The 16,829-nt window shown below is 44.4% G+C and overlaps 1 protein-coding gene across 2 annotated transcripts in view; it reads left to right on the plus strand.

The window, feature by feature from the left end:
• necab2 (N-terminal EF-hand calcium binding protein 2) overlaps nucleotides 1–16,829 on the plus strand; it is a 94,816-nt gene continuing 77,987 nt past the window's right edge. Inside the window, exons 1-2 of one of the 2 annotated variants that reach the window (XM_088938552.1) lie at nucleotides 1–352; nucleotides 6,923–6,947. In XM_088938552.1, the coding sequence (XP_088794678.1) occupies nucleotides 50–352; nucleotides 6,923–6,947 (328 nt within the window). In that variant the 5' untranslated portion in view covers nucleotides 1–49. The remainder of the gene's footprint in view (nucleotides 353–6,922; nucleotides 6,948–16,829) is intronic. The other variant, XM_088938551.1, reaches the window with a different exon arrangement.

Here is a 16,829-nt window from a genome sequence, read left to right on the forward strand (position 1 = left end):
GGTGATGTAAGCGGGGTGGGAGGGGAATACCCCATAGCTCTCAGCATGAATGCTCTCTGGCGAAAGGATGTGTGAGCAGGCAGCCCGGTACTGCAGGGACGGCGTCCACAAACTGCTCCACAAAGAACAACCCAAACTCGGGGCTCAGAACAGCGAGACAGCAACGGCTGCACAGTCAGGCAGCAGCGGCGCCCAGCTCGGTGGAATAGACGGGCTAGTCCGCTGGATAGTGACGAAGATGAGCGACAACAAGAACATCTCTCCCCGAGAATTCCTCAAGGAGGAGCCGGGGGCTGCCCGGGAGCAGTTCTTCAACCCGGAGCCTCGGAAGGGCATCTCCGTCATCCTGGATGTAGGTATCTCACTGTAGTAGAGCGGGGTGCTGGCAGGAAGGGTCCGAGAGACTTAGACGCGGCACTCGGGGGGGAGGATAGGGTGTTTGAACTGCGTTCCCTTGCCCAACGCGGGCGCGCACGGCTGAGGCGTTAGGAAATAAAACGGGGGGGAAAAGGATAACAAAAACCCTCAGTGTGGTCGAAATTTCCTTTTGATTTTGCATCGCTTGCTAGCCTCTGCGTGTTCGCACCGACAGATCCGAAAATGGGACATAGGCTTTTGCGGGAATCCGGCAGTAGACTCTGATGAGTTGGCTGTCTTAAGATTCTAGGTTTATACATTGTATCGTAAAAATACAAACATTATACAAACATGTATAGGGGTATACATAATATTAAAGCTGGGATCTTGTTGTATTAAATTAAAAGCGAATGTCAAACCTAAGCTATCAGAATGCATCTTCGCTGAAAAGAGATATAAAAAAAATAGTTTTCCGTAATTTGCCCTGTCTTTGGAAGGGATATAAACAACTGATTCAAAAGACGCTAGAGACCGGTATAGATGTCAAATAGTGCTTCTTCAAAACTTTAAATATGAAATAACACCGTGAAACTAGAAATTCTAAGCGTTTAATTTCAATGAAGTTTTCAAACTGAAATTAAAAAGTACAGAAATCTGACAAAAAGAGACGCCAGATTTGAACCCTTCAGATAATGAAGGCTATTTTTTGTTCTCTTCTATTCTAAGACTATTCTATTGCGGAGCGCCTAGCGTTGATCGAACAATTACGAATGGTGAAAGAGTCGTATTAAAATTCACTACAGTATATAGGATACCGTGGCCTCGTGCCCCCGATTCAATTGCTGTACAAAGGTAGAAATCTAATGAGATCAAATCTGATAACTGTGCCGTGTGATCAGCAAAGGTACAGTAACTGTCAGATTCTGTGTTCAGAAATGCATTTAACAGCTCAGGTGAACCCAGCAAGCCGAGACAGACAACATTGCGGTGGTTCCTACAGTTTGGCGACTTTCACAAATCAGCCTGAACTCTCTGCAGCTGGAGCAGCGCTGAGCGCGCCCGTCCAGGCTTGATAACAGCAGCGCTGTCCAGAGCCCAGGCCGTCCTGCACAGGACTGCACTGTTCACATCGTCAACACTTCTTATCTGAGCTAAAAAGGTTAATGGCGTCTCGGAAAATTAATTCAACCTATTTTCCCTTGTTTTTGTTGTTTTCAGTGCCCCCTTCTTAATGTTTTGTAGTGCTTTTTGTATCTTTTCTTAGAAATTGCCTTACACCAAAAACGGGCATTTTATTCTGATACAAAACGAGAACAACTTTTTTTGTTTTAATTCTTCTGAATACTCTGCTCGCATAGCTGCGCACTTGTGTTTAAAAACATTATGGATCACATCTCCGGACAGACAGGCACTGGCAAATCGATAGTATGAAACAGAAACGCGTTGATACTTCTGCAACGTTGATTATTTCTTCGCGTTTTTTAAAAGTACAGGGAGGTGTCACATACTGTATCTTTATTCATTTGAAGACAGAAGGTGTCCAGAGCCCACATTTGTCTCGAGAGAATCAGCATTAGTCTTCTCTTGGTCGGCTTTTATGTCATCTCTCAATAATGTCTTGGAGAAGACAAGCCAGGCTGTATCTCATTAGTGAAGGGAGAGGAAGGGCAGTTGTGTGCTCTTGCACGAGTGTCCGAGCACCTGCGGTCCCACCTATTCAACCTGATGCCACCCACAGCAGGGTAGTGATTCGCCAGGTGAAAAGCACAGACGTGGATGGCTTCGTCCATGTGCCCGTTTCCCTCCTCTCCTTCGCCCACCGGCAGGAATAAAGCTCTTCCGTCCTTCATGGGACAGTCTCCCACGAGAGTGGCAGACGGAAGATGTCCTGTCCACAGCACCAGCAGTTAGAAAACAAAAAGAGAGAGGACACCATCCGCAACGCTCCCCTCTCCCCTGCTAAGAAAGATCCACACACATTCACTTTCTCAGCTGTCACCTGTGAGGGCTGGAGTCTTGGGAACCTGGGCACTTTGCTACAGGTGTGCATACAGAGGGATGGAACACCTCAGACAGGTGGGGGTGAAGTAATATTGAAGAGTGTCTGGTGCAGAGTTTGATAGAATGAGCAGCAATTTACAGACTGAGACTCAGAGCCCCCGGTAGTCCTATAAAGAGGATTGTGCAGCCATATCTTAAAAAGGGTGGAGCAGTGGCTCTGTGGCTGGAAGGTTGCTGGTTCAAATCCCGCGGCCGGCAGAGGAATCCTACTCCGTTGGGCCCCTGAGCAAGGCCCTTCACCCCATCTGCTCCAGGGGTGCCGTACAATGGCTGGCCCTGCGCTCTGACCCCAAGCTTCTCTCTGTCTCTCTGTCTGTGTGTCTCATGGAGAGCAAGCTGGGGTCCGCCAAAAGACGAATTCCTAATGCAAGAAATTGTATATGGCCAATAAAGTGATCTTATCTCTTATCTTATACTGTAGGTCCAAATAAGAGATGACTGTACAGTGTAGCAGTGGTTCTGTAACGAGGAAGGAGCCAGGCTTCTCCTACACTTATCTATCAGCACAAAGCTGATACTCTGTAATGTAAGTTATTGTTAATCCTAAACCTAATCAGTAACAAGTGCCTCCAACAAAGGAATCACTTTCAGGCTGTGGTGACAATTGTACAGTCTGCTGCCCTGTATTTAATGCTCCTAAAGTAAAATTTGAGCCTCTGAAGGATCTAAGGATCTGCTTTCCTGAGCTGAATTGTATCAGCAAATCGCTCAGAGAACAGGTCCTAGAAAGAGGGTTTTTCCCAGCCTTGCTGGCTAAGTGTGATCTGTCAGAGATACTCAGCCCAGCATTCCTAGAGATGGAGATTAATGGGCTGGGGATTGTGGGTGATGGTCTTGTGCTGTTCCATAGTGGTCCCATTCTCCAGCTGGCAACTGGATGTGTACTCAGCATTTATCTCTGTAATGTAAAATTGTTTTCCAGGAAAAATCAAGAGAGGCAGGAACCACCTTCCCCATGGGGGCAGGAAGGCAAGTCTTTGAGCACAGGCAGAGTAATGTGAAGATTAGAGCAATAGCATTTAAAGCTCACACACGATCATATGGCAGGAAGCTTTCTTTAAAGCTTTTCCTCCAAGCTGTTATTGACACCATACTTTAAAGAAAGCCCCTGATAAAGAAGAAATCAATTGAGTGTATTATGCAATGGAAACAGTGTGATTCTTTCAGTCACTGGTGGTCCTCCATGCATGTACAGATTTAGAACAGATTTGCAGAGTGCATTCAAAGGCAAACTGTAGGAGACATGATCTTTCAAATGTAGCAAAAAAGACCTCGTTAATTCAAATTTGAAAGTTTACCAACAGCGCAACAGACACTTTAGTGTAGTCTACTTTGTGTAGTCCTGCTCATTCTGATCAAAAGACACGGTAAAGGTATTAGAAAAAGATGGTGAACTGTACCCCAGATCCCCAGATTCAGCTTGCCCCTAGTCCTGCCCTCATCTCTTCAGTGAATCAAACGGGATGTGGAGGGAGGGCATCTTTCTTCATCTATCATTTATAGTGTTGCACGTCGACAGCCGCGCAGCAGAGGCTGCAGATGGCTGATTTGATTATCATGTAACCTCGGTGGAATTGATGGAGATGATCCCACAGTGTGCCCCTCCTCCCCCTGCATAAACAGTCACTCCTTGCCAGTACAGTATTTACCTGTATCTGTGGTCTTTGCTGCCGAGTACAGAATTTGATTTTTTTAACTCCACAGACACTATTAATGTGGAGAGTTAAAAATATCCCCCTCGTCAGGGAGTTTCATGCTTGCTCATTCCATGGGAGGAGCAAGATTATTCTTTGATGTGCTTGATCCACCTTGCAGCACACCGAAGCACTCCAAAGCTTCTGGACAGACGGGCATGGCGTCTGTGACACAGCTCTGGCCCGGTCCTGTTTTGCATGTGTGCCTTTGAAGATGTCATGAATCAGAGTTTCTTCAGCTGCAGATGCTCAGTGTGAGACACTTCTCAGCTCCCCTTGATCTGAATTACTTTCGCAGATATATCAAACTTGGAACACGCACAGTACACTGTATATCAAACAGTGAACGTGTGGTAATAAGAATTTGTGTGGACATCAGCAGGAGACCATCTGAGTAGATGCATGGGCCAAGGCTGAACACAAATGAACTCCTGTCTATGTGTTAAAACTTCCCGACACTTAAGATTAGCCCAGATCAGCCCTGTGTGCTCTTAGAATAAGATGTTGGCATTCTGTATGAGCCTGACTTAAAAGGCTGTCCAAATAAAAAAAGATAAAAGGGCAGATCTGGCACTTCCAAAAAATAATCTTTTCCCACCTTTCAGCCCACAACAGTGCAATTCATGCATTAAAACTTCACAGACTGAAAACAAAGTAAACTGCTTATTCTGATACAGTGGGTTACTGCTGTGTCTCCATAACAATGCTTGGTATGCTAGTGGAGATTGATACCCTGTCCCAACAACAGGAAAGGAACAGCAAGCCAAACCTGAGTTTTCATCTGTGAAGCCTTGGTTTTATCTCAGTAAGAAAGACGAGGCGTCATTTATGGCCTCCCAAGACACCACTGACCTACTGTCGAATGTTCCCAACATTGGAGGAAATACTGTCCTAAAAGGGGAATCCTTTTCTAACTAGCACACACAGACAAAAATATTTCCTTTTTGCGGGCTATGCAAAATCGATTGCTTTATTGATTCTAAGTTGTGGTTTCCCAAGAGGCAGATTTCTCATGTTCTAGCTGGCTGGTCTCACTTTGCAGAGTCACTTGGGAAGGCAAGGCCATGCCTATCTGTCTTATCTGAAAGAAGAATTGAACACAGTGAGAAGTTTAAAGCTCGACACATCTAACTGCAGCTTGTGTTTTCAGTGGTTTTCTGTTGTGAAATGCAGGTTCAGGTTTCTTTGGTATTTTACAGTACAGTAACCCCACAGAGGCTAGTCAGATGTTCTGCATTATTCTTTCCATGTGACAAGTGGCAATCAATTCTTCTGCTGGGTTTATGAATGAGCAACTGAAGAGGCTGTTCTTTCAGGACTCAAGTTATTATGCATCGACCGCACAAGAAATGAATGCATTGAGTTTCAGCATCCAACACCCACGCAAGCTCTACTTGACTTCATTCATGTGTGATTTAGTGTGGATTTATAAAAAGCTTTGTCTCCTTCCTGGAACCTGTAGCTTTCAGACCCATGTTTACCCAGCGGTCTCCTCTTGTCTCGTTTCTGTTGTGGTAAATCAGACACAGCAATGTCCCAAAGCAGATGTCAGTTAAGAGCACTCTGTGAGTTAGGGATCAAATAGTAATAATGAAAAAGACATGAAATGTATCGTAATGTTTGTTAAGGTTAAGGTTTAGGTTAGATCTGCGAGACCGAGTGGGAATTTGTGAAATATGAAATATCACCCAGAAGCTAAGTGGTAAAACAGGACAAGCTGTGAGGCTGCTGTGAAATGTGTCTATAGTTTAGTAGTTCTCAGCCTCTCAGCCTCCTGCAGGAGATTACATACAACTCAATATTTTTATTTCTTCAAACTCAACAGAGAACATTTATATAAAAAATGACTTTATGTTTTTGGGAATAATAATTTGTGTACGCACAAAGTACATGTTTGTCCTGCTGGACGTCAATTCTAAGCCCTTTCTCTGTTAAATGGTGTTTGTGAATGAGATGCTGGTATGTGGAGGCGCTCAATATTTTTCACAGAGTGCTGATATTTTTATTTGCTATAGAGCCCTTCACAATGTTTTGCCACAGCACACTTTAAAGACTTATACAGCGTTTAATATTGCTGTACAGCAGCCGTTCTGTGACCATGTGGACACGGAGGAGAGGAAAATAACCCCCCCCCCAGAGGGAGGAAAGAAACCTCTGGGGCTCTCAGGCCTGATAGTTGTCTCCCTCCTCCAGGCAATGAGTTTGTGGTGCAAAAATCATAATAAACCACCCACAATTCCTGTAATGTCAAGGACTGAGATCCTGCTATCCTGGATCTGTCATCAGGGTTATCCAAGTGCAGTAGTGGAGGTTTTCTGGGTCTGTCTTCTTGGGTCTAGACTTCCAGATTCCAGAGTGGGGGTATGTGGGCTTGTTGTCAGATGCCCAGTGCTGAGTTCGTCTCCTGGGCTTATGAATGAGGAGAAGAGGCTGATCTCTCAGGGCTCAGGCTATTGGGCGTCGGTAGCACAAGAAATGAATGCATTTAGTTCCAGAATCCAAAAACCACACCAGTTCCACTTCACTTCATTCAGGTATGATTTTAGCAGGCTGTGGGAAAATAATAAAAGACTCCTACTCTTAACAACCCTTTAATAGCTTTAACAAAGTGACCAGAAATACATCCTGTTGTGTGATGTGTTTTAATCAGTCACGGACTGATTTTTCTCATGCTGTTTAACTGATTGGTGAGATCAGAGGCTGAGTAGGCTAATCCCGTCTCATTCTAAATTAAGTTTCAGGCCCTCTCTTGTTACTAGAATCTTCTATCATCCATTTTGATGTGTCCTTTTGTCTTCTTTTCGTTTCAGATATTCCGAAGAGCGGACAAAAATGGTGAGTGTCAGGAGACTGTCCAACCTACAAACACCTGCAGCGGAAAATGCACTGCTGATGCAAACATTAGGAAAAGACAAGCAATTGCCAAGCACTCAACATTGAAACGTCACCGTTTAAGTACAGCAGTAAAGCACCACAGGGGTTAGGGCTAACCTTCTCTTTTAGTGCATATAATTCTTTGAAAATCCGACATTGTCTTTTTAAAAATAATAGTACTCCAAGTGGATTTACTGGGAGCTAAATTCAGGCCAGCTCTTGAGCAGGTCTGTGTCCTGCCAGGTCTGGCTGGAGTGTGTGGCAGCTGTGTGCTCTCCCTGGGTCTGTCCTGGTAAAGTACAGAGGCTGCAGCCTCTCCTGTAGTCCTGTAGTGTGTGTGGACTGCGAAACACCTCTGTCTCCCCAAGATGCACCACTCCCTGTGCTGCGAATTCAGGTGGTTCCCCTGTTCCAGGTCTCTCATTTTCCCCACGTTTGTAGGCCAGTGTACTCCAGCCTCAGACATACAGTATCCCTCTTGAGGTGTACAGTGGGGACTATAGAAGGTTAGTCCACCCCTTATAGATCCTCCAGCCCCACCCCTCTTTATTCAGGTTCTGACCAGTGCAAGTGACCTTTGTTCCCCTGAGCCCCAGAAAAGAGATTAGACCCCATCAGCAGTGAAATGAGGCACCAGCTCTATTCATGACCAGAGGAGTGGACAAGGAAACTTGTTTGCCACCAATATTGCCACAGGTCAGTTAAACCCAGCATGACATTTCCAGCACTTGTGATGTGTCAGATACATCTTAATATCCACATAGCTCATCTGTACTCACTCTCTTGATATGTAGTCATGACACTTGGTACAGCATGTCCAAATGTCAAACTGTTTCTTTTCTTGTTGCTGCAGACGTGGCCAAATGTTCCTGATTTTTTTTTTATTATTCAGATTCAGAATCGGGGGGTGAGAATAACCCTGTGATTTAAAAAAAACCCACAAACTGCCGAACAGTTACAGAGAACCCAGCATTAATTTGCTATGCTTGATTCCAGGGATCAGGCTATAAAAAGGAAAGTAACTGATTTAAGAGAGAAGCAAATGCTGTTTGTCTTGCAAATCACCCAGATTCCCATATTGCTTTGTTTTGCTTGGTGGAGTTTTAGTCTTTTTCGTGAATCTAAGCGAGGAAAGTATCTGTCGGCTCCGGGCAATTGGAACTCCTGTAATAATGCCATTAAATGCAACAGCCAGTTAGTCACTCAGTCCATGATGCTGACTGTATGGGAATTAGTGCAGTCCATGCATCAGCAAAAGGCACTTAGCATCTTGCAGCAACAGGAGTGATGAAAACCAAATCTTCTAATGCATTCTTCTCTTTATTTTTAAAGCCTCAGAATGCTGCAATTATTGATTGCCTAAATATTGATCTTATATTTTTCTTTTGAGCTTCAGAAACCTAAATGTTTGCTCAATGGGCGCTTTGTAGAAGTGTTGTCCAAACAAGCATATACTGTGCAGTACAAAGTATGCTATGTGTATACAGTTACTATATTGTAGCTGTTTTTTTTTTGTGGTTATAGCACATATTTTTATTTTTCATTGTAAGGTAAAATAAGGTCAGGTATCCAGGTGATCCCCCCCTCCTTGAAATTTGTTTCACCAAAGAGCCTTTTGATTTAATTATTAATTCAGGTAGATATTGATTAATTTATTCAGCTTATTTAAACAGTAAACATTGGAAGGTGCAGTCTTGTTTACTGCAGTAGCCTGGCTGGCAGAAGCGAGTATACAGATTTCATTAAATTCTAATTAGCTTTGAAAACAATTACAATTACCCTTTAACAAACAATAACCCGTCTTGTGTCATTCAGACACCCCTGGGCTCGCTGCATTTGTGTTGAAAGGGAAAGTAATTAATTATTCCTCAGGGAAGCTGCTCTTTCACGTTGACTTGGAAAACAAGACGGGTTTACTATAAAATACAGAACAACGCTCTAATGTGAGACATATTTAATAATATTGTGTGTCTTCGGGCTACAGCTGTGTTGTTCCTTTAAATATCAAAAGGTTGACATAAATTGGAATATCAGATTTTCAAGAGGTGTTTGAGAAGAGTGAAACAGGCAAAAACAGCATGAGTGTTGACCTGCCTTCATGAAGACAGTTGAAAATGTCTGTAAATGTCAAATTTGAATATGCTTTTGTTGTCCGTAAATGTTTTGCTAGTCCTTATGGCTTTGTCAGCATGGTGCTCCAGTGGTCACACCAGTCAAGCTCTCTGAATTTGAAATTGACAGTATTTTGCCAATCAGTGCAGGGAACAGTTGGGTTTTTTTTATAAAGGTTTAGAAATGAGTTTCATCACTCCACAAAAGTTCCAACAAAACTCAAGCTGCAGTTCTCTGCAGAGAATTGAAACGTTAATAAGCACTTCGCAAGTTTTTGCTGTGGTCCAGACAGTGCGAAGGAGATGCCAGAGGTTATTAGATGGCTGTTAGACCAGTAAGATGGCAGTTGATGTTAGAATCTCAGAAAGAATGTGGCTGAGTCCCAAATGTCAAAGAAGTGTGTGTCTGGGGGACTTTTAACACCTCCAGTGCTACTGTTATCATGCCCTGGTGTGGAGATCACAGCCAAAAAAACATCAATACGGTTTTAGACAGTTCTATTAGTCCATTATTCACTACTCACTGAGTTTGGAACCCTTTGCTCTGAAATGAACAGGAAGACTCTGCAAGTCCGATGCAGAATTGCTAATTGCCCTAAAACAGGAGTGGGAACTATTGGATACAAGTACAGTTCACGCTAGCTTCCCTTTTTAAACAGCAAAGCAGAGCTTTTTAAAAGTAACCATTCGGTGACAGGTACTGTAATTATAGAGCAATGTGTGGTAACAGAAATTTAATTGGCTTCCTCTGACAATTGAAATTCTACACACAGTACAAAAGAAATGTTCCTCTCCAAGCTGCTATGGGGGCGAAGGGAATAATTTCTATTAACAAGCAATAAGATTTTACTCCGACCGCATTATCATTAGGAAGGCATGTGCTCTGATTTCACCCTGAATCCTGTTTTGGGTTTTCTTCCGGGATTTTTTCAGAAGCATCCTGTAACAGCATCCTCAAGGTAAAAACAGAACAAGTGGGATTAAATGCTTAAACGCTACAAGATTTTAGTAGCTGTGGGCTCGCTATATGGCTTGAAAGAAAAAGCTATTTTCCTAAGAAATCTGACTTTAGCCAAAAAGCAAAGCAGCACTCTGGCCAGAGTGTTAGATGCAGTTCATGTAATAATAATAATTAATAATTGCTTACACTTATATAGCGCTTTTCTGGACACTCCACTCAAAGCGCTTTACAGGTAATGGGGACTCCCCTCCACCACCACCAATGTGCAGCATCCACCTGGATGATGCGACGGCAGCCATAGTGCGCCAGAACGCTCCCCACACATCAGCTATCAGTGGGGAGGAGAGCAGAGTAATGAAGCCAATTCATAGAGGGGGATTATTAGGAGGCCATGATTGGTAAGGGCCAATGGGAAATTTGGCCAGGACGCCGGGGTTACACCCCTACTCTTTCCGAGAAACGCCCTGGGATTTTTAATGACCACAGAGAGTCAGGACCTCGGTTTTACATCTCATCCGAAGGACGGCACCTGTTTACAGTATAGTGTCCCCGTCGCTGTACTGGGGCGTTAGGACCCACACAGACCACAGGGTGAGCGCCCCCTGCTGGCCCCACTAACACCTCTTCCAGCAGCAACCTTGGTTTTTCCCAGGAGGTCTCCCATTCAGGTACTGAACAGGCTCACACCTGCTTAGCTTCAGTGGGCTGCCAGTTGTGAGTTGCAGGGTGATATGGCTGCTGGCTGCTGGCTGTTCGTGTATCACACATGATTTATTCATTACAGCTACTTTTAAAATGATAACCAGCCCTTACAGTGCCCTTCAGCAGGATTGCAGCACTTTTCATCTAATTGCTTTGCTGTTGTTATTACAAAGCCAGAGGGTTAACATCCTGAATCTCAAGAACTCCAACCTTGCAAACTACATACTGTAAGAGGCTTGAAAATGGCAAATGAGCACGTCTGTGAGAAACGTGTTAACTTATTACAAATAAAGCAGAGAGGCATTCTGTTTTCCCAGCTGAAATAGCATGAGGGTCAGAGGGAACCTTGGTCCACAAGACCCCCAGGAGCCTTTAAAAAATACTCATTTCGTGGAGCCCATGACTGACCAGCCCATCCAGATCCCAGACCCCGAGGTTGCTGTTATTATTCCCGAGATCGTTTGGCTGACCCTTTCATGCAAAGGGACTTCCATCTGCACCCGTTTCTAATGCTGGGCATTTCAGCATGAAGCACTTTGCTCAAGGGTCCGGTAGCAGTGTCTCGAACTCACAACCTTCCAGCGAAGGTGGTTCAGAGCCCTGGCCACAGCTCCGTATCGCTGCATGTTGACCTGGCTGAGCATGCACTGGATATAGATAGATAAGACTTTATTAATCCCGTAGGGAAATTGATGTTACAGCAGTCCAGCCCAAGACAAGCAAAAACAGACATCAGAATAGTTATAAAAACAAAAGACAACAAAATAAATATAAAATACCTATATAATAAATACATAGGTGTGTGCAAAATGTGATGACCATAGTCACTGTAGAAACAATAAAACTATGTGCAAAATATGCATAAGTTTATACAGACTGATTGTCCAAAAAGTACAATGGAGCAACATGCTGTCCATAGATGAGCAAATGAAGGGCTAACAGTCCTAGCCTAGGGCAGCGTTATACATCCTGACAGCTGCCAGGAGGAAAGACCTGCGGAAACGTTCCCTTGAACACCGTAGCTGGAGCAGTCTGTTGCTAAAAGTGCTCCGCTGCCCAGTAACAGTCCCATGAAGCGGATGAGAGGCGTTGTTCATGATGGCTGTGAGCTTGGTCAGCATTCTCCTCTCAGCCACCACCTCCAGGGGGTCAAGGCTCATCCCCAGCACAGAGCCAGCCTTCTTGATAAGTTTATTGAGCCTATTTGCATCTCTTGTCATGATGCTGCTGCCCCAGCACACAACAGCGTAGAAGATGGCCGCCGCCACCACTGATTCATAAAAAATGTGTAGCAGTGTTCTATAGCCTACAGTCGGGGGCCCCTACAGAAACACCCATAAGAGGAAGCCTTGCCTTGCTGTACAAGCATAGGAAAAGTTCAACTTGTTTTGCTCCTCCTGTATGAGGCACATGTAGTGTGAAGAATGTTTGCATGTGTGATCCAGACTGCAATCCTTTTTTTCTCTCAAATACGCTGGAGCTGCCTTGGCCTACGGTACAGATGTGTTCCCGGAGTGACTAATTATATCCTGCTGTGTGGTTTGACTTTGACATGTAGTGGCACTGGTGGCACAAATTATTCCTGTTTGGGCCCATAACTGTTCTGTAAGCCCAACATTTAGCCACCAAATTCTCCCTCTGCACAGAAAAACAGCTGGTAGTCAGAAATGGATGTGCAAGGTCTTTGTGTCTTGGTACGGCAGCCAGGCATCCCTTGCAGACCTTTTGATGTTCCTCCTGCCCAGTTCTGTTCCAGCAACTGCATCCAGCTCATTGCTCGTCAGGAGAGAGACTCCGATCCTTGGAGCTTGTGTTCTTCCCAGTGCCAACCGCACTGCAAAGCTTTAATTTCCTGTACAATTCAGGCAGTGCTGTCCTGAATGTGTCACACATCTGCTTTTGGGTGTGTGGCTAGCATATTAATGGTCATTCTACACCATAACCGCAAAACGTATTGCCACAAGCTTGCTGTGTACCTCTTTTACACTAGCTAGGGGGTAGGAATAAGGGCGTGTGCGATCATCACACGGAGCTCTGAAACATGACTGGATTAACACAATCAAATAATCCTCCTGAGCTGAGGAACCTGTGGTTCATTTTACTGTTTTTTTCTGTTATTGTTTTGGAAATCGAATTCTGTGCGGGCTGGTAACTAACTATGTACCCAGGCAATTATCAGTCTCGCCTTCAGATTTTCCAAAATATCTGCTTGGGCTGATGTTAATTGACAGTGGCCCTAATCAGGAGCACTATGGACACTGTAGAGGCTCGGGAACACAGTTGTGTCCATCCTGGCTGCAGTGTGGGCAAGTGGGCTGCAAGTGGGCTGCTCCTGTACCTCCTGTACCCTATGCTACCTACTGATGGGGCTCGCACCCAGACCCACACAGACAGGAGCTAGGAGCTGGCCATTCAAGCTTTGTATGGCCCTGTGCATCCCAGCCTAACTTGCTCAGACTCTGCTTGCTTCCTGGACGTCCAGTAACTTGTTGGGCTGATTTCCTTAGAGATGAGCTAAGCTGCTCATGGAAGTCAATCCGTGCAGTGGATGGCTGGAGAGCAGCAAGCTGCTGCATGTACTGCAGGCATTAGCATGGCTAATTTCCCTCCCACATCTGCTTCTGTGGGGATCTGGCTTTCAGGGCAAGTAGAGATGCATTGCTCTCCGTCCATGCGTGAGCTGCAGCAGTCGCCCTTCTGGGCTCCAACGCCTGCCGAATTCCCTTCCTGGCCGCCTGCTGCCGTTGAGCGCCACGCATGGTGATTTTCTTCGGGGCGCTTCACGCCAGCATCGCGCTTTGCAGGGAAGCTGGGGGCTGCTGCTCGCAGCTCTCCGGTGATGTGCAATGAAGGAGGAGCTAGCAGTTTATCGCAGACAGTGTTGTACCGAGAGCCGTCCGTCGCTCCGTGCGCCCATCAGAGAGGAGGCAGCAGGAGCAGGCCGAGCCCTGGGAGAATCATTAACTGCTCTACAGTTCCATATCGCCCTCTGTGGCAGACTGTTGAAAAGGATGCCATGGCAAATGAACGATTCCTTTCTCGTTTTTGTAAGCCAGTTACGTATTTTATGGCACAGCTCATTTTTTTTTTGTTTGTATCGACAGTGATGTGTTCAATTAAAAGAGCAGTTTCTGTTTGAGTGCTTTTGTCCAGGCTGGAATCCTCTTTGCTGTCACTTTGGAGATCTGTTAATGTTATGATAAGGACAGTGCCCCTGTGATGCTCTGATAATACTGCGGCCTTTTCACCCATTCTCATCTGATGGTACAGTAGAGTTACAATTTCTTTACAATTTTCACTTTTCTTTTTAACTGTTGCTTTTTTAAAAGTTCCTTCAAGAATTGAGAAAGCCGTGACCCATCCCTGCAGTGTGGCAGACACGTTTTTAAAGCTCAGCCATGAAAAGAAAGTCAAAACTACGCGCTGGCTCAGAACTGCGGCTGGGGACTCCTAATTAGAATCCAATCTCCATTTTCGAACTCGTTACCAGCCTTCTTGCTGGTGAGCTAAAGTCCAGCTATTCACAGATTAACTGCTGGTTCAAAGGCAAACGATCAAAATAGCTCCTTTTTTAATTTTTTTTTGGGAAATGTATAAAAAGCTAAAAGTCTGTCTTGCATCCTCTTCATCCCTTAGGAGGTAACAAAGGATTTCAGTGTTGAGATCCAGTAATGACAGAGAACAAGGGGAGTTATAAATGCTTTTTGTATCTTTTTTTATGTGGAGTTTATCAGTTTCAAAAGAGTTTCTCCTTAATTAACATCTTTTTCTTCTTTCCACCATCCAGATTCATTTAATGTAATCTAATTTTGTAAGCCAATGTTTAATTAAAAGAAGTAAGAAATGGTTCCTCAAGTAGCAAATGTTTTTAGTCATAAAAATTAGATTATCAGACTGTATATGCTGTATATATTTTTTGCACTCTTTTATAAAAATAGACCTTAGCACTACAAAAGACTAGACAGCTGTTGTGATTTGAAGCAAGAAAAGCCTTTCATTGCCCATGTTTATTTTTCTTTAACTGTAATAACACATAAAATACAAAAATGGCAGATGTCTAGGAAGATGATTCACTGTAACGTCAGACAGTATGGGACTGCGGTATGCAATTTTGGGGAAAATGTTCTTGCTATCTTTTTTTTTAGACCAGAGACCAGTGTTGCAATAGAGACTATATAAAAAATGAAGGGGTTCAGTTAGCAGCTGATCAATCTGTATTAAACACCTTTTTATAATCTATAAAATACATCTGTTTGTTTTGCTTTGACATAAATGATGCAAATCTAGAACTGACTAAGAGCTCTTTACACCCTAATTTTAGTTAGACATGTTTATTTAGAGCACTTAAAGCTGGAGAAGGCCCAGATCACAGTGAATGTTTAAAATATGACCTCCTGCCAGTCCATGAAAAAGTCTCACATCACCTTTGCCTGTTTATCACTGCTCCTCCATATCATATTTGTAGCCTTTTCTTAAATGTCATCTTTACTTGCACAGTGTGGAATTTGCCTAGTGATTGAGATCTGCAGCTTAGCTTCTTCCTAGATCTGCAGAAACCAATCTGATGGTGTGCTGTGGACAAAAGTCTCGTTTTGCATGACCCATGATCCTTTGCGAATTGAACTACTGGATATACAGGACACATGGGAGGAGGCCTTTAAACATTTTTGAGAATTTCAGTAAAACCCTGAGATGAACCTGTCTCTTAGAAGCCAGCTGTAGACAGATCCTTCTGAAGTCACTTTTTGGCACAGTGCAATTCCTCTACCAGCAGCCCCATACTGTACTTGGAAGACCAAATGGAGTATACTGTACGCAATGTTAACATTCTAGTCCTTTGAGCACATGCAGATGGATCGTGCCTGGGACTCTGACTCAGATATTGGTTATTGCTGGTCTATTCAGAGACAAGCTTCCCATAAGGTTTCCATGTTTTGTTTTTTCCCCTGGCTTTCTGAATCTTTCTTTTGCGCCATCTAAACAGCCCTTCCAGCCAGCAAGAACCAAATTGTCTAACTGCAGATGACGATTTTCACAATACCGTCACTTAAGACATTTTGTCAAGGTGTTCCAAAAGCTGGTGTTGCCCCAGTGGATGTTCAGCAGTATGACTCTGTATGGGGCAGTGTTTCCTCTGTGCTCCCTTCATTAGAATGCCCTCTGGCAGCGCTGAGTGATGGAGAGCTTACACCACCTCTTCCTACAAACCTGTCCGATTCATCACTGCTGCGGCAGCAGCCAGTTTCCACATCTGTGCACAGGAGAGCTGAGAATTCCCCTCTCCTTTCCGCTCCGGTGTCTTCTTGACAGGCAGAGGGGCGGAGAGGAGTTCGCCAGCTTGTCCATGAGATGCAGTGGGGGCTCCCAGCACTCAGGCCAGTGCCTGAGACCTTCAGTCTGTGACTTTGCAGGTACAGTGGTCATTGCACCGTAGTGTCAAGCAGGAGCTGTGACCTCCCTAGTTGCTGCCAAAACTTCTTCTAGAGAGCTTGTCAGTGTTTGCAAATAAATATGAAACACCTGTGGGTGAAAGGACTGATAGTACCAGCTGCACACTTACAGAGAAAATGTGATTTGTGGCAGTAACAATAGACAGAAATATCGTGTTAAAAAGAAATAGAAATGCGATAGTGTTCTGTTTGCTGTGCATAACTTCATTAATTACAGTCCCATTTAGTTAACCAAATAGTGTAATCAGTCCTAGACTGCTAGTTTAGCTGCATACATTGTTTTCTCCTCACAAGTACTCACTATTCAAAAGAGACCAGGAACATTTGTTTCAAAGCAGAAATAATCCAGTGTGGTTGTTGTCTATTGTCTGCCTACACCATTTCTGTCGGGTGGGTCAGTCTTCTGCGTCATTCCTCACACATCACACACGTACCCCTCTGCCAGCGCTGCTTCTAACTGACTGAGAGGGAGGTGGATCTGTTCGCGTGCTGGTGGAGGGACTGTCTCTGGTGTTGCTGGAAATTGGGACTCCAGGTCCGCGGGCTGGCCCTAGGAGTACTGAGTAGGAGAGTGAGGTTATATTCTCTGGGTCCAAACCAACACAGCAACAGCAGTATA

Source organism: Atractosteus spatula, chromosome 21 (assembly GCF_055471065.1).
Source record: "Atractosteus spatula isolate fAtrSpa1 chromosome 21, fAtrSpa1.hap1, whole genome shotgun sequence".
NCBI classification, from domain to species: domain Eukaryota; kingdom Metazoa; phylum Chordata; class Actinopteri; order Semionotiformes; family Lepisosteidae; genus Atractosteus; species Atractosteus spatula.